Source organism: Anoplolepis gracilipes, chromosome 2, assembly GCF_047496725.1.
Source record: "Anoplolepis gracilipes chromosome 2, ASM4749672v1, whole genome shotgun sequence".
Taxonomy (NCBI): domain Eukaryota; kingdom Metazoa; phylum Arthropoda; class Insecta; order Hymenoptera; family Formicidae; genus Anoplolepis; species Anoplolepis gracilipes.
In genome coordinates, this window is record NC_132971.1 from 2,495,670 (window position 1) to 2,515,343 (window position 19,674).

The following is a 19,674-nucleotide window of genomic DNA, read 5'->3' on the forward strand; positions in this document are numbered from 1 at the left end:
TGTGCCTATATACATTCGACAACTCTTTCGAACGCATCTCGCAGTAAGGACACTTGAACCTGGGCCGCTGGCCGCAGTCGTAGCGCAAATGTCTGTTCAGATTTGCCTTTCTGGTGAAGCCGCTCGGACAGTTCGGACAGTAAAACGCCTTGGAACTCCTGCGACGTGACAGATAGTCCCAGTCGACTAGAACAAAAATCCACCACGCTAATTCAAGATTGGATACAAGCGCGTAACACTGACGTCGATTGATGCATGCAATAATGAGAGCAATGAAAACTGATCCTATCTATAATCTATTATATTCGGAGGAAGCCACCGAAAATATTGGGAACAAAAAACTATTGAAAATGTAGCGCAATATAAATCTGAAACAGAGGAAAGATTATAGAAACCTTTCGGCAACCTTTCGCGTGATAATCTGCGGAGAAGAGATCGAGGGCAGCAAAGAGAAGCAACGATCGACGAATAATAGAGAAAATGCACTTTAATATCCTCTCTGTCGTATAACAGATGTAGTACAAATAATTTAACATTGAATATTGTCAAGAAAGATCGAGAAAATTGCGTTAGAGACGTGGAGTTTCTGTAACGATAAAAAAATAAACTTCACGACAAACGCAAAATTATTCCGGGGACCGAATTTTAGATCGGAAAGAACGACCGCAAAATCAGTGATTGTTTTCGCCCATTTTTGCTCCCGCGATTTTGCCACACAAATTAGTTTCAAAATCGTAGGACGAAAAATGGGCGATTTTTGCGGTCGTTCCTTCTCGAAATCTAGTTATATCGCGTCAGGATGCTTAGGGATACAATTACTCATATATAACACATCGATGGCGAAGACGTCGTGATTCTCGTGCAAGCGCTTGACGTGCTTATAAGTGTCCCAGGAATACCGCGACATGTACGCGCAGTAAGGGCACTTGTAACGCGGCTCCTTGCCGTTGCAGGCGCTCGTCACGTGCCGCTTCAAGTGGGCCTTCTTAAAGTAACTGTTGGGACAGTTCAAGCACTGATACGGCCTGTCGTTCCAGGGACAATAGGAATACCACTCCTGATATCCTGAAACATAATCGGCAGCACCATGCCATGATTTGTCAATGTCAAAAACGCAACTTGCGAAAAAGAAACTATCTTCCATGCGAAGAAATTTTTTTCTTCTTTTACGGAAAATATATTTTTCATAGATAAGAAGAACTTATTATGTATAAACTCGCAGGTATATGCCACATAAAGGGATCAAGAACAAATTGGCAGATGAATGATGTTCTATTCAATATTCTTTATCGTGCATCGTAAAAATTTAATATAGAAATCAGATTCTGCAAGTTTAGTAATAATAGTGTAATAATCAATTAAGAGTAAATATATGCATTTTATATTAAACGTACAAATGTTTTTAGAATGCATGATTATTTAACAATACTGATAATAATTAAACAATAATGACAAAGCACAATTATTTGACATTATTTTGCTTAGTTAATTGTTTACAGTTTGCAGAGATGATGAAAAATAAGATAGAAATTAACGTATGTACATACATATATACATACAAAATTATCGTACAGCGCATTGCATAAAAATATATAAAATTAAGTATAAACTGCGTGCTTGAAGTTTCAACCCGTATGCCATTCAATAATTAATTCTTTCGTTACAAAAAGTGCATTTACATACCGTTCTATCCAATGTTTATGAAAACTGAAAAATATTCATACACAAAAATTCGTTATAGATTTCCACTATTAAATTATGGACTTGTTGATTAGCAATTTGTAATCTACTCCTACATAACACATCGATATTCAATATAATTATAACAATGCCAATAACCAACTATCTCATAATTTATATTGTTTCAGCCGCACATTGTGAATTCATGGCATTTAAATATATCGAATGTCTCGCGCTCTTATGCCATCGTATCACAAAGTCAACAAATTATTAAAGCGTTAATTGCTGCTAATAATTCTAAAATAACAACGGAAGATATAGATTTATACGTACTTCTATATTTCAAACACGTACAAATTTTTTTTGTAATACAATGGCGAGAAAAACGTAATGAAAACATAATGGCAAAATCTATTTTTCAAAGCTAATGCGTACGGATGTTAACGAGTTCTTAGCCAATATGTAAAGACTTTAAAGTTCTTATGTTACGTCCTCACGTGGCGATATCTTTTTACTACAATACTAGCAATATGGGCATTGAAAACGCGTTTCCTATCCGCACTCGTACTTGAGATGCCTTGTCAGACTTCCTTTCTGAGAGAAGGTGCTGAGAGTTTGAATATAAAAACTTCATTTTCTTGACAAAGAAAAGATAAATTAAAATGTGGATGATATCGCCAGCGATGAAGTAATTCAAGAGATGCAATGGTTCCGACGTGTGCTTGTGATGTGTAATAGACAACCATGGAATAATTACTGCTCATCATTTGAATAGGTATTGGTTGTTACGATCTTTCGTTTTTTATTTTGTAATTAATTAGAACAAACACCTTGATAAATAGTTATTTATGTAATACTGCATCACGTCAAATTCTTACGCAAATTTTTAACTCTTAACTTTTAGACTTGATAAGGACCTAAACCAAAGGTCGAAACGTTGTCGCTGTAATGATAAGCTTGTTTAACACCGAATAACTGAATAAAAGCTTAATTATGCCAGTTTGATCGCCTAACCATTGCATCTCTTGAAAGAAAAGATATTTAAGATTGTGTTTTCTTAGCCAATCGAGATCTAAAAAAACAAAAAAAAATGTAAAATAATTAGCGTCGATATCTAAAAAACTGGATTAAATTACATGCAGATCAAATCTTCTTGGAGAACGATCAATATTAGTCTAAAACAATTAGCTATAAACGAGTTGTCGTTAACTATTAACATACTTTTGCTTTACAAAACTTTTAGAGGTAATAAAAGTAGAAGTAATAAAAGCTGTCTTTAAATACAGAAATTAAACAGAATTAAAACAGAAAAATTATTTTAATTTAAAGTTATTATAGATATAATTATGTCAAATAAATATAATATTTTTAACACTTTTTTAAATATTTTCTTTAATATTTTTAATGCTTATAAAAACGTTAAGAAAATGTTTGACAGCAACTCTCAACAATGTTTATTTTTCTATAATTATTGCATTAAATTATTTCATTTAATTCCTTTATCAATATTTATAAAAAAGCATTATTTATAATATATATGATTTAATCATATATATTTTAATTCTCTTCAAATTACGAAATATACGTATAAACTATTAATTTCAAACAATTTAAATTATTTAATTTTAAAAAGTTCGCATAAATGCAAGCTCTTATTTTCTCTTAAATAACAAAAGTTAAATAAAAATAAATGTGAAGGTATGTAAATCTGGCAAACAAATAAATAAATTCTTCTCTCACTTCATGTATCTTGATATTGGCTATTGTTAATATTTATCAGCTATAAAAATTTTCTGAGACCTAGAAAAATGTGATGAAATGCATGTAATGCAAATATCATTACATAATTATTATGTCATGAGCTCATAACTTTATTAAATACCAGTTTTACAATAATAACACGCGTGATATACTTTTGTCTAAGATTTTTAACACTCCTTTAACGAAAATATAATTAAAACAATTAAACTTAACTGGAATGCAATTAAAACAATTAAACTTTAATCTTTCTTTCATTCTATTCGTAACTTTTTAATAGTAATATTTTTTTATTTGTAATTGCCTATTTGTCGATAACGAGAAAAGTATATTTTTATTTCTTATATTTTTTATGATATGCGCAATTTCCAAGAAATAAATTTTTTGCATATGTCAATATGTATATGTATATGTATATATATATATATATATATATATATATATATATATATATATATATTTTTATGTTTCATGAAATATACGTATAACTATCGTTTATATAAATTATCATGTAACTTGATAGATTCGAATAATCTTATTTTTAACAAGAATTGTTAAATTATAACCAAATTGTTTTTTATTCGACAAAAACACTGGCAATTATTAAAAAAATATATTAATAATAATTTTCATATTTCAGAAACATATAAATATAAATAAATTGAATATGATGTTCCAAGAAATTAGAAATTTCTTACAAAAAATCTACACCATTTTCTAATTCCATTTTTTCTAAGGATAATCTCCTACCATTTTATTTGTGATAGAAAATAATAAGAGATTGTCGATGTATATGGCATACTCTTCGTTCAATATATTATTCTTTACTTGTGACACGCATACATACGTTTCGTATTTTAAATATATCTATATTATCAAGCATCCCGTATTCTGTCTTTATTAAGAATTGTGATTTAGGAATGAATTTATTGGAGAGCTTCCGACTGTTGAAAGATATCGATAACATAAACAGCGTAGTCCTGATGTTTGACTCGAATGTGTTTCCGTACGTCAGCCTTGACCTTACAGATGTAGTAGCAATAGGGACACTTGAACCTGGGCAGCTGACCGCATTGATAGCGCAGATGGCTCGTCAGATTTCTCTTCCACGTGAAGACGCTCCGACAATTTGGATTCGGACATGGAAACTGGTCTGATTTGATTCTCAGTCTACTAGTCTCTTGATGTCTCGTCCAGCACGTGGATTTTTTGTTATCTGAAAAAGTAACAACTCGTTCGCGATTAAAAGCTCTAATAATACTCATCGATGCGTGCGAAAAGACAGAGTGCATATTGTTCCTGAAATGAGAGAAACATTGCTGTCAAAATTACGAGCGTGTAATTTCGATACTTTAATTAGAACGTAGTCTGCCTTCTTACATGAATCTCTTTTTTTCCTTTTCCAAACTGAAATTGCAACTTTTGATTGCATCTCTTTGAGAATCTTGTTCGTATAACACATTTAATATTTAGAAACTACAAGTTTGTCATTAAAATAAATGTTAATAAATGTCAATAAATGTTTCATCACATGCGATTTTCTCACCAGGCTATTTTCAAGAGCAAATAAAACGCGGGTACGTATTTGTTTTTTTATCTATTTATTTAATTTATTATGATATTTTTGTAATATGTATCCTTAAATATAAATTTTAATCAAATACTTGAAAGAAGCTAATATAATTTCTAACAAATTTATTTAAATAAAGTTAACATTGTGTCGGTACTCGACAATATTATCTGCAAATCTTGATTAAATAAATACTTATGCTTAATGTTCAATCAAGTAATATAGAGATCTTTTAATGAATCACACATGTAGATTCAAATTATACAAGTAGAATCATAAATCAATTTTATATAAAAAAAAGGATAAAATAATAAAAACGTGGAATTTAATAAATTCAGTATATATTAATTAATTTTTATTTCTCTTTTTATAATTATAGACGTGATTCTAATGTAATCTTCTAAAAAAATCAAGTTACTTTAAATTTCTTTTTTTTGTTTTAAGAGACAATTTTAAATTTGGATAAATATGAAAAATAATAAATTAATAACAACATCTTAGACCAATAATAACATCGCCTACATTTCTTTTCCATATCAACTCTATTTTAAAAAAAAAGTTTGACTTTATAGTGTCTTGATCGTTGTAGAATTTTAATCGCGATACCCAGCATAAGGATAGATCAATAAAAGTCTCGATTAGCTTTGTTGTTCGTTCATTTCCACGCCAAGCTGGAGTAAAAATTCTTGTACATGTCCACGACATGAACTATAAAGTCCTTATGTATTTTGATGATATTTCACAGCGGATTTGGCTTTACAGCAATACTCGCAATAAGGACACTTGAAACGCGGCATAAGACCACACTCATATCTAAGATGTCTCGTCAGATTCCCCTTCCACTTGAAAGTCCGACCACAATTTTGATTCGGACAAAGGAATCCGATTTTAAAAGACCTGTTAATGCCTGGAAGCAAAAGAAAAAACGAAGGATGCCTTTGTCAGTTCTAGCACAAAGTCTTGGATCCCGCAGGTTACCATGCAGAAAAAACCCAATCGCTTCGTCCCGAAAATTATTTTCCAAAAATAAAGTACGCACAAAACTAAAAATGCTGAAAAGATGTGGCAACGTAAAAGTAAAATATCCGATATCTGTCAGAATCACCACATTCAATACATGATATTGTCCATGAAATTTTGCACGTCGTAAGTATTTTTAAATTCAAAATACGATATGACGATAACAATTATTATTCACTTGTCAACCACGATCTACCACAATTACATTTACAATATAAAAGCAATAATATTGAAAGAATAACTTTGTTTTTATTAATAAAAAAAGAATGACATATACAAGAATGTGGAAATAGCTTTATCTAGAATCGATATTAATTTTTATTTATCTTTCTAAAATTAGAGATTGGATAACTCTAATCAATAAACTAAATATATTAAATAATTTATTTATATTAGGTACATTCAACTGAAATATAAACTGTAATATTTATGAGACAACGATCTTAGTCTATAATCTCAATCCACGCTCTAGTTTCGCAAACAGTTGAACGTACTATATAAATATAATTTATAGAAAACCTTTACACAAAATTATTTTTTATAAAATACTAAATTTTTCTAACCTTTTTAAATTTTAAAAAGACTTAAATTTGCATAAACAACAATAAAAATTAAATTTAAACAATTAATAAATAATTAACAATATTTTAATAATCGATAATATAACATCGTATAAACATTTATTACCAACTAACTTTATAGTTTTCAAAAACTGTAGTTTACAGTCTTCGACTTTGCAATGTCTTGATTATTATAGAATTAATCGCGGTATATCACCTTCACGTAAAAATAAGCTTCGATTAGCTTTGTTGTTCGTCCATTTCTATGCCAAGTGTGGAATAAGAATTCTTCTTTAGGTGTCCACGACATGAACTATAAAGTCCTTATGTATTTTGATGACATGTCTTTTCACAGCGGATTTGGCTTTACAGCAATACTCGCAATAAGGACACTTGAAACGCGGCATAAGACCACACTCATATCTAAGATGTCTCGTCAGATTCCCCTTCCACTTGAAAGTTCGACCACAATTTTGATTCGGACAAAGAAATCCGACTTCATTAGTGACGTCGTCAGATAACGTGAGGACTTTAAAAGACCTGTTAATGCCTGGAAGCAAAAGAAAAAACGAAGGATGCCTTTGTCAGTTCTGGCACAAAGTCTTGGATCCCGCAGGTTAACATGCAGAAAAAACCCAATCGCTTCGTCCCGAAAATTATTTTCCAAAAATAAAGTGCGCACAAAGCTAAAAATGCTGAAAAGATGTGACAACGTAAAAATAAAATATCCGATATCTGTCAGAATCACCACATTCAATACATGACATTGTCCATGAAATTTTGCACGTCGTAAGTATTTTTAAATTCAAAATATGACGATAACAATTAGGTATTATTCACTTGTCAACCACGATTACATCTACCACAATTACATCTACAATATAAAAGCAATGATATTCAAAGGATTATATCTACCACAATTACATCTACAATATAAAAGCAATAATATTGAAAAGATAACTTTATTGTTTTTATTAATAAAAAAGAATGGCATATACAAGAATGTGGAAATAGCTTTATCTAGAATCGATATTAATTTTTATTTATCTTTCTAAAATTAGAGATTGGATAATTCTAATCAATAAACTAAATATATTAAATAATTTATTCATATTAGGTACATTCAACTGAAATATAAACTGCAATATTTATGAGACAACTATCTTAGTCTATAATCTCAATCCACGCTCTAGTTTCACAAACAGTTGAACGTTACTATATAAATATAATTTAGAAAACCTTTACACATAATTATTTTTTATAAAATACTAAATTTTTCTAACCTTTTTAAATTTTAAAAAGACTTAAATTTGTATAAACAATAATAAAAATTTAATTTAAACAATTAATAAATAATTAACAATAATATTTTAATAATCGATAATATAACATCGTATAAACATTTATTATCAACTAACTTTATAGTTTTCAAAAACTTTAGTTTACAAAAACAGTCTTCGACTTTGCAATGTCTTGATTATTATAGAATTAATCGCGGTATATCACCTTCACGTAAAAATTCACGTAAAAATAAGCCTCGATTATCTTTTCTGTTCGTCCACCTACATGTTGAGCGTGGAGCAAGAATTCTCGAAGATGTCCATGACGTAAACCGCAAAGTCCTTGTGTTTTCTGATGATGTGTTTTTTCACATCGGCTTTGGCTTTACAGCAATACTCGCAATAAGGACACTTGAAGCGCGGCATAATACCGCATTCGTATTTAAGATGCCTTGTCAGGTTTCCTTTCCAATTAAAAGACCTGATGCAATTGTAATTGGGACAAACGAAGAGTCCACTATACTGCTTTCTGATTTTTGTATTCGTGTCCATGTCACTTGTCACGAACAAGTCTGAAAAGAATAAGGATGTCGTTGTGAGCAGAATGGTCTGCAATTTGTTTCATAATTAGTACATCACACAAATAGTAAAACTGAAGGATTAACTTTGATTTCTTTAAACATTACGCTGTAAAGATATATATCGAAAGAAATTCATATATTGTAATCTGACTGATTTAATTTAAGAGTATCGAGTGATTACACTTCATTTGTATTCTTACATTTTGAATTTATACGTATAACAAATTAGACGCAAAAATTTTAAAAACATACCTTGACTTTATATGTATTATATAACTAATTAGTCGAAATTTAACGAACTCATCAAAAAGAATATAATTTCATCAAAATATAATTTCATTTTTTTTAATTAAGAAAAAAAATCCTTAGAAGAAAATATTGACATTAAACAATGTAGTTGGAAAGAATAACATCAGTGTAGTTCAACTAGATAAGAAAAAAATTTATCTTCCATTTTTTCCTTCAAAAGATACATTTTTCATTCCCTAAAACCCTAACAAAATTGGTCCTTTATTTTTGAGAAATGCAATCTCTAATTTTTAGGAACATATCTCTTCACTTTATTGTATAGAATTTAATTATTATCAAAAGTTTCTCTCTCTCTCTCTCTCTCTCTCTCTCTCTCTCTTACACACACACACACACACACACACACACACACACACACACACACACACACACACACACACACACACACACATTTATTCTTTCCCTCTTACTTTCTTTTACGAAAATATTAATTTAAGGTTTCATTCTTTTTCATCATATATTTTGCTTCTTCTTTATTGATTTTTTATTTTTATAAAGCAATAAAACTGGAAAAAAGAAAGAAACCTTCTATTCACATTTTACATACGTATGTACATATGTATATTTAATATAAATACTGCTATAAAAATAAACTTTTTCTTTAACGCAAACCAAATTTAAAATCAAATATGACGAAAAGAAAAAAAAAACAAAAGTCCCACTTTTTCTAACACAATGTAATAGTTAAAAGTGATATTTATATAACGAAATTCATGCTTTTTTAAAATTATTTTCTCATTGTAACATATTATTTCGAAATATGTACAATTTATTCGATGACGAACATTGTACATGATTGTAATTATAAAAAGTTTCGAGAATCTGAAATGCATTTTATAAATCACGGCGCACATCGAAAGTAAATCGGGATCATTCATAGTTGGTTGTCAGCACGTAGTTGATGCAATTCTTGTGCACTCTCTTGATGTGTCTACTGATATTAGCCTTCCACTTGCCGCGATAATCACAATGGGGACATTTGAAACGCGGCTCTTTACCGCACTCATTACGCAGATGCCTCTTTAGGGTGCATTTCCATACAAATATACTGGGACATTTGGGGCACTGGTACTTTTTGTAATTATCGATCGTACGTCGATTCCATGTCTTCCTGTAGAAATCCGCGGGATAGATATCTGTGAACATACAGCGATTTCGATCGGTTATTAAATACGTCAAAACAATCATCTGCGAACGCATCGACTTGATTATTGACTCTCATACAACTGTTCGAACATAAATAATAAGGAAATAATTAAGTTCAAGAATGTTTCACAAATTTAGCATCGAGCAGTGGCAATACAATAAGCTCTTTATGCGCTCAGTATAAAAAAAATGATGCTAATAAAAATAGTTTATTTTAAAAATGTATTGTAAATTAATCATTGCGCAATATAGCGCAGAAGAAATGAAAAAAAATTATAAATTATTGTTAGTGTGTTAAAGAAAATATAAATTATTACTAGCCTATTTTATGTGACATTAGATGTATATGAATATGTATGTTAATTTATTACTTATTATGCATAATCCATGTAAAATAATCTATGACACAATATCATACAAAATTATTATTATTATTTGCATAATTATTCATATCCTTTCTACAAAAGCATTTATTTATCATATCAACAATACATCTAATATCTACTACATTATTATAATATACACGTTATATTTTAGCTGGTAAAGAAATCGTTTTCAAGGGAGGTTTGATGCAGCACTTGATCGACGATCAGCAGCTCACTCCTTTTCCAATTGACATATGCAACTTCCATCGGCGATCGCGAGCATTCCAAGCGCTGATTCTGCTTGCACACATATGGAAGATGCCGTGTAAGAATCCTTTTCTGCTTGAAACCACGGTTACAACTCGGACAATAGTTGGACAGACCAAAGAACGCGCTAAGATATTTACGAGTTCTAGGCATTATGAAACAACAAAAAAAAAAAAAATAGAACAAAACAGCTAGCCAAGTCTGCCGCATGTTATTTAAAGTCCAGCAATCGAGATCAAATCAAAAAGTGTAACCATAATGCTATAGATTCAAACATCACATTCATCATAATTAAATGGCTTTCTTAAAAAAAAAAAAAAAAAAAAAACTGCTTTTATAAAACACTATAATATGATAAAGGATGATGATGTTCGATTTATTGCGAGTATAGTACTTATCACTTATACAGATACATACATGGGTTTATTAAAAAGATTTATAAAATTTTTATATATTCTAAAGGATTTTATTTAACATTCTGTAAACATTAAGAATTTTTCTCAGTATGAGAAAATTATTAAAAGAATATTATAAATTTAATATCGATAAACATACATTATCTTCGTATTTTACAGAAAAGGTATCGTAACAAAATTAATTCAGTCTAAAGATAATTAATCGCAATATAGACTTTCATTGTGGTCCACATAATTAATCACTTGCAAATGCCCTCATATTAACATATGTACAATAATTAATATACATTAGTATACATACATTACACGATATCAATTATAACCAGAAAATTATTAGCAAGTCTGAATCATATGAATCATATTAAACGTAAAATCTTTGTCAATTTGTTAGTCAATTAGTTTATTCAATGTATTCAATGGCACATTTCATTTGAAATCCCATGTGAAATAATAAAATAATATAATATTAAATAGAGTCCTTTTTCGATAGATATTTTATTAATGATAATTACGTAATAAGAATGGGATAAGAAATAATATCAAAATATATACAAAATTAAAAATTAATAACACATTCTGTTTAAGTATTTCCGCTCTAGAAACATTCGCGCATATAACTTCACTATACACAAATTAAGTGCGAAATATTATTGTAATCTTTTTCAATCTTTGCAGAAATTTATTAATATATAATTGATTGGATGTAAAAAAATTCCTCATGTGTAAAATCAACGCGGCTTGTGAACATTACGTCTGATAATGTCGAGTGCGTACACCTCTTTATTCTTATGATTCCTGCGCACGTGCTTATAAACATTGCTACGTAAATTACAGCGAGACTGACAATACGGACACTTGAATCGCGGGCTTCGTCCGCAGATATACGAGAAATGCCTGCTAAAGCTGCCCTTCCTGTTGAACATGCGATTGCATGTAGGACACGAATACATCCTCATAGCGGAGAAAGATTGTAGTTTTCCCACCAGAAACTTCTGATCATCTGAAAAAGATGTAAGCAAAGAGCGTGCGATCAGTAATATGCAAAAACTTTTACTCGATATCTGTTTTCTATTCAATTTTTTTTGTCGCGTATCTTGATTGTGAGTGAAAAGAAGAAGTAATGAATAATCTCTTTAAATAATAATAATTAACAAAAAAACGACTTGTGCACGCATGTGCTCGCTCACAGATTATAGGTAAAAATTACGGGAAAAAAGGTTGTTGTCGTAGTTTGTAGAACAAAGAGATACTTCCTCTCATTCGAGAAATTGCTCTTGTGAAACTAATTGATGTCTGAAAAAGAATAAAAAAATATCTCGATCAACCCCGGTCATTAAGGCTCCATCGTTCCAATTCAAAGAATTCACAGAATTCACAGAATTATCAACGATATAAACGTCGTTCCTACGCTGAAAAAGAAACCGGATCATAATTAGTGCTATCTGAATTTATCTGTATTAATAAAGAACATAATAAAGAACGAAATTATAGCAAATAGAAAAAGAAAATCAAGCATAGTATTTTTTATTTGTTCCTTCAAAAAGATAAAGCAAAGAATAGATGAGTAAGTAAATTTTTAATAACAAAAATTGACGTATATACTTTCAACGATTCTTAAATTCACCTTGATATATTTTATAAGATTTATGATATAATAATAATTGTTAGCTGTTACATTCCATCAACAATATAAAAAATAAAAAGTTTTTTTTAAAAATATATTTTACAATTGCTTCAGATTGACTTTTAATTTTAATAGAATTGAATTAGAATTGTTAAAACAAAAAATTGCGAAATAATTCTATATATATACAGAGTGTATACTCAAATTCTGTAAAAAAATTCCCTGAGAATTCCAGAATCTTCCAGGTATTTTTGTTCAAAACTCCAGGTAAAATTAAAATATTTTTAAATGCAATTTTAAAATAAACTTATTTACTTTAGCGTTTATTCAGACATCATTTTTTGATATAAACAAAAAACATATTTTAAACAATTTTATATAGACCTAAACAAAAAATATATATTTTAAGTAGATTTTAAACTTAAAATATTTTAAATTTTTAAATATGTACTTTGACATTTTTTAAAATTCCCTGAATCCTAACGAAATTTCATGAAAATTCCATGACTTTTCAAGGTATAATAAATTCCCTGAGAATACCAGGTTTTCCAGGTTTTTCCTAGGAGTATACACCCTGTATATATATATATATATATATATATATATATATATATATATATATATACATGTTTTTTAAATATTCAACAAAAGTTTATGATAAATATAATAATAGTTTTAATAAATCTCCTACAAAATCTAATGCAACAGCGCGTTATTTCATAATTTTCAATATAAAAATTATCTTAATTAGAATCTACGATCATGCATATAAACTCTAATAATACTTTCATATATCCTTATAATAATTAAACAAAGTTATCAAAAAAATTAAAAAGAGAAGTCAGTTATTATAGCTAGTAAAGATTGCATAGAAAGAAAAAAAAAAGCAAAAGTCGATTAACAGGAGAAAAGAACGAATTAGAAATTATTAAAATTATTACATAAATTGAAATTATACTATAAAAAAGTAATATTAATCTACCTCTATAAAGAATATCAAATAGTATATAAGAATATTACATAGTGAAAATATGAAAAGGATTACGTAGTGCAGCGTGATAAAGCAAGGCAAAGAAGTATTCTTGACTTAATATTAATTTATTATCATATGTGTATATTGTATATATATATATATATATATATATATATATATATATACATATATATATTAATTAACTACACAAAGGAAGGACGCGATTGAAAGGGAGAAAGGAATGTATTTTATCAATTTCTGCCGATATCAATGCAACGAACGACAGCACCCTGATGCCGTTTGCGCACGTGTTTATAGACGTCGGAGGTCCATCTCGAGCGAAAATCGCAGATCGGGCATTTGAAGCGTGGATTCTGTTGGCACTCGTAACGCAGATGCCTCGTCAGGGAACCGCGATGGGTAAACGAGCTCCCGCAATTGTTGATACAAAGGAACTTTCTGCGTGTCGGTATTTGGATGCGTTGTTGAAGCATGCGACTGTATTCCGGTGGAATCGAAGGAGGCCAAACGTAGCAAGTATTAATGCCTGCAACAAAAAATCCATTCACTGACAGCGCGTCGTATTATCAAGATATAGCGTTAGCTTATATACCTTCACTGTATCAACATAGAGATCACAAGAATTTTTTATACAATTTTGACCAAATAAAACGAAGTAGATAACCAGATTTTTTCCTTGAAATTTATTCAAAGTTACATCAATTCATCATATTATCGAATACAATGGATATAACACAAAAGGATCTAGCTTATTCAAAGTTATTTTTTTATATCGTAGGTTTTTTCTGTATTAATTTATGTATATATAATATATAATTTTGACAATAATTTCTCGTAAAAATACATAAATTAAAATTAAAATATTCTAGTAAATATAAACTTATTTCTCTAATAATTTTTCAAATATATATTTACAAAATCCGCATTTCTCACAAACTTATGTGGACAATCATCGTATACATAAATAATAGTGCTAAACAAAAATTAATTATCCATGAAATGAAAAAAAATCGACAATAAAGAAATAAAAAAATTTCATAAAAAGCGTTCGCTAACCAATATACGACGTATGTCCGTGCCTTTATGCAATTTACGCATGTGTTTATAGACATTGGAGCTCCATCTCGAGCGGAAATCGCAGAACGAGCATTTGAAGCGCGGATTCTGCTGACACTCGTAACGCAAATGTCTCGTCAAGGAAGTTCTGTGAGTAAATGAGCTTCCACAATTATTAATACAAAGGAACTTTTTACGAGCAAGTGTTCTAATGCGATGCTGAGGTAAGCCATTGTATTCTGATGGAATCGAAGGGGACCAAATGTAGGGAAGATTAATGCCTGCAACAAAAAATCCATTAATTGATAACGCGTCAATTTATCAAGACATAACACTAGCTTATATTCACTCAACAAAAATCAAAATACTGTCACAAAATCGGGGTAAGAATTTTTTTTATACTAGTTATCTTATATGACTATTCTGAACGAAGGAGTCTGTTAAAGTGTGAAGTAGATAATTACATGTTTTTTCTTGAGAAATATAAATCGTATTCAAAGTTACGTAAAATTCGCTACAGTATCAAATGTTAAATAATGACAATAAAGATATGTAGTCTGATTTTTATAATTTATTTTTTCTTTTTAAAATAATTTAGTTATCATATTCACATGCAGACAAAACAAAGTAGTTTCTCATTAAAAAAAACATGTTGCATTATTTTCGTTGCACAATGATCATAATTAGCAGTCTGTCGGATTATATATCGCAATTTGCATTTATCACTGCAGTTTTCATTATTATATCCACGCTTACATTTATAAAAGTATGAAAACACATTGAACGTTGGAAAATAATATAAAATATAAATAGATAAAATTAGAGATTAATTTTAGCTAATTAATTAATCTATTTAATCATTATTCTAACTAATACAAACTTATTTCTCCAATATTTTAAAAACAGTATTTAAAAATATTATTCTATAATTTACATTTCTCGTAAATATTCACGTGTGAATAATATCAAACAAAAGTTAATAACTATCTAAATATTCTACCAACCAGGAAATGAAAGCCTTCACAAAGACTGTTCATCAAATAATACATAATGTACATCATTTTAAGAGTTATTGCGTACGTTTTTATAAATATCGGAGGGATATTTCGAGCGCATATCGCAGATCAGGCACAGGTTACATTGATGAGTAATGAAATTTTTGCAGCATTCATTAACACAAATAGGTTTCTTGCACGATGATGAGCAACGTTGAGTCACAAAATTGTACTCCAATGGAACAGGAGATAGCCGAACATAACAAGCCTTAATGTCTGTAACAAATAATCCATTATTGATTAGTGACATTATTAACTATTCCAAACAAAGGAACCGGTGAAAAAGACAAAATAAGTAACTATAAGCTTTCCTTAAGATTTATTCAACGTTACATAGAATTCGTTATACTATCAAATATTAAAATAATTTAACATAAAAATATACGATCTGTTTGAAGGTACTCTTTATAGCTTATTTTTTTGTTAATGTTTAATTTATTCGATATTAAATTGGCACTGATTTTTTAATAATACATCGAATACAATAGTTCATCGAAATCTATCACCGTATTGACATGAAAACAAGACAAAGTTTAACGTCAAGATAATTGTCATTGAGAAAAAATGACGTATTATTTTTGCTTTTCAAAAAGATCATAATTAGCAGTCTTTCCGATTATGTATCGTAATCTACATTTATAACTGCAGTTTTTATTATTATCCATGTTTACATTTATAAAGTGATAACATACCGAGTAGTATTGAAAAATAGTACAAAATAAAAAGATAAAATTAAGGTATATATTATAACAAATACAAACTTATTTCTTTAATAATTTGTCAAGCATAATATTTAAAAATATAAATTCAAAAATTGACATTTATCGTCAATATTCACGCAAAAAAATAGAATAACATCACATAAAAATCAACAACTATCTAATAGCGAATTCGGGCGCTTGCATTGATTCTGCTCTAATGCTGCCATGACATAGTGCAAATGTAGAATTATCTCTGTGTAGTATTAGGAAAATGTGACCAATCTTGATGCAACATTAACTTAGTGCGGCACTGGGGCAAAGCAAAAAAAAATATTTAAATATTAATATTATTATTTTAATATTTAAATATTTTTTATTACCATTAAAATATTCGTTATTATATAAAACCTCTTTATCGAATAACAAAATTTTCAATGACGAATTAGATGTGAAGAAAAGTGCATTGTTAAAAAGGTTTTGGAAGGAAAAAAAAATTAGAAAGAATAAGAGCTTATGTGAGAATGTGAGAGGATGAGTAGATTTAGGAATTAAAATTTAGATAAGGTATTTATGTATATATATATATAAATATATCGATGTTACTGTTGCGAAAGAGAGAGAGTAGGCATGTTGTATGATGTGATCGAGGAAAGGTATAGAAGAATGAGTGATTTAGACTTTTTGTAATCCAAGTCCCTTCTTGACTTATATGCTGACGAATAAAATTATCTATCTATCTATAAAACTTCTATCTGAATATTTATTGATGATATTAACGTAATCCTTAATTTTCGCCCTTTTTTCTTTTATTGTATTTATTAAAATTTTTCTATTATTTCATCATCGCCATTACTTTCTAGTAATTAATTTATAATAATAAACTTTACTCTTTTTTCTTTATTTTCCATTTTTTAAATTAAATTGAACAGATAGAACCAAACTGCTCTGTCAGAAAAGTCAGTGCAACATTTCTGCTCTCGTTCAGTTTTTTTCATTTGTCTGAATATAAATTCATCACTACACTAGGGCAGTTTTCATTCGTCGAATACACCAATCTGATTGCACTAGGACAGTGTGCACAAACCGAATATGTAACACTAGAAAAGTTCGCAGTCAGTGCGCACTAGTGCAAGCAGCCGAATTCGCTATAAATGTAAATATTTTACAACGAAGAAATAAAAAAACTTCACGAAGATTGATCGTTAAGAAATACACAACTTATGATATTTGTTTTATGCTTATTGCGCACGTGTTTATAAATATTGGATGTATATCTCGAGCACAAATCGCAGAACGGGCACTTAAAACGTGGTTTCTGTTGGCATTCGTTACGCAGATGCCTGATCAAGTCATGTCGATGAGTAAAGGAACTTTTGCAGAATTTATTAATACAAATATATTTCTTGTACGATGATGAGCAGTGTTGTGTCACATCATTGTACTTCAGTGAGATCGGAGATAGCCGAACATGACAAACCTTAATGCCTGTAACAAATGATCCATTATTGATTAGTGACATTATTAATTATTCGGAATAAAGGAATCTGTAAAAAATAAAGTAGATAGCTATACCCTTTCTTTGAGATTTATTCAACGTTACATAGAATTCATTGCACTATCAAATATTAGAATAATTAAACATAAAAATATACAGACTGTTCAAAGTTATTCTTTATAGCTTCTTTTTTCTGTTACTGCTTAATTTATTCGATATTAAATTCGAGGCACTGATTTTTTAATAATACATCATTCATCGAATACAATAGTTCATCGAAATAAATCATCGTATTGACATGAAAACAGGCAAAGCATCTTTATGTCAAGGTAATCGTCATTGAGAAAAGATGTATTATTTTCGCTTTTCAGGATGATCATAATTAGCAGTCTTTCCAATTATGTATCGAAATCTATATTTATCACTGCAGTTTTTATTATTATATCCACGTTCATATTTATAAAGATGTGATAACACAACAAATAGTGTTAATAAATAGTACAAAATAAAAAGATAAAATTAAGGTATGTATCATAATTATAACAAATACAAACTTATTTGATTCAGAGGGTTTATTATTAATCGACCAAACTTATTAAATTAAGCTTTATACTTTTATTGAATATTTAATAAACTTAACAAACGACACAGTCGTTGTTATATTTAATAAAAGTATAAAGCTTAATTTAACCAGTTTGGTCAATTAATAATAATAACCCTCTGAATCATTTTCGTCATTGGTGATATATAATTTTACCAATACAAACTTATTTCTCTAATAATTTGTCCAACACAATATTTACAAATATAAATTCAAGAACTCATTTATCGTCAATATTCATATAAAAATAATGCTAGATAAACATTGATAACTATCTAAATGTAAATATTTTACAACGAGGAAATGAAAACCTTCACGAAGATTGATCGGTAAGAAATACACAACTTATGGCCTTTGTTTTATGCTTATTGCGCACGTGTTTATAAATATTGGATGTATATCTCGAGCACAAATCGCAGAACGGGCACTTAAAACGTGGTTTCTGTTGGCATTCGTTACGCAGATGCCTGATCAAGTCATGTCGATGAGTAAAGGAACTTTTGCAGAATTTATTAACACAAATATATTTCTTGTTCGATGATAAACAGCGTTGAATCACATCATTGTACTTCAGTGAGATCGGAGATAGCCGAACATGACAATCCTTAATGCCTGTAACAAATGATCCATTATTGATTAGTGACATTATTAATTATTCGGAATAAAGGAATCGGTAAAAAATAAAGTAGATAACTATACCCTTTCCTTGAGATTTATTCAACGTTACATAGAATTCATTGCACTATCAAATATTAGAATAATTAAACATAAAAATATACAGACTGTTCAAAGTTATTCTTTATAGCTTTTTTTTTCTGTTGCTGCTTAATTTATTCAATATTAAATTCGAGACGCTAATTTTTTAATAATACATCGTTCATCGAATACAATAGTTCATCGAAATATATTACCGTATTGACATAAAAACAGGCAAAGCATCTTTATGTCGAGGTAATCGTCATTGAGAAAAGATGTCGTATTATTTTCGCTTTTCAGGATGATCATAATTGGCAGTTTTTCCGATTATGTATCAAAATCTACATTTATCACTGCAATTTTTATTATTATATACGTTTATTATAAAGATGTGATAACGTACCGAGTAGCATGGGAAATAGTAAAAAGTAAAATAAAATAAGAAAGTAAAATTAAGATATTCTAGCAAATACAAACTTTCTCTAATAATTTTTCAATAC

The 19,674-nt window shown here is 29.1% G+C and overlaps 1 protein-coding gene across 35 annotated transcripts in view; it reads right to left on the reverse strand.

Moving 5' to 3' along the window:
* The window catches only part of LOC140676205 (uncharacterized), a 229,874-nt gene that overhangs the window by 151,413 nt on the left and 58,787 nt on the right, over positions 1 to 19,674 (reverse strand). The window contains exons 7-8 of one of the 35 annotated variants that reach the window (XM_072911022.1): positions 15,707 to 15,897; positions 14,660 to 14,907 (exon numbers count right to left, since the gene is read on the reverse strand). The exons of 28 other annotated variants lie outside the window; for them this stretch is intronic. In XM_072911022.1, coding sequence (XP_072767123.1) covers positions 14,764 to 14,907; positions 15,707 to 15,897 — 335 coding nt within the window. In that variant the 3' untranslated portion in view covers positions 14,660 to 14,763. Of the gene's footprint in view, positions 1 to 6,691; positions 7,139 to 9,613; positions 9,895 to 11,655; positions 11,953 to 13,785; positions 14,097 to 14,590; positions 14,908 to 15,706; positions 15,898 to 18,776; positions 19,091 to 19,674 lie in introns of those variants that run through there. 6 more of the 35 variants (XM_072911049.1, XM_072911047.1, XM_072911046.1 and 3 more) reach the window with 6 other exon arrangements.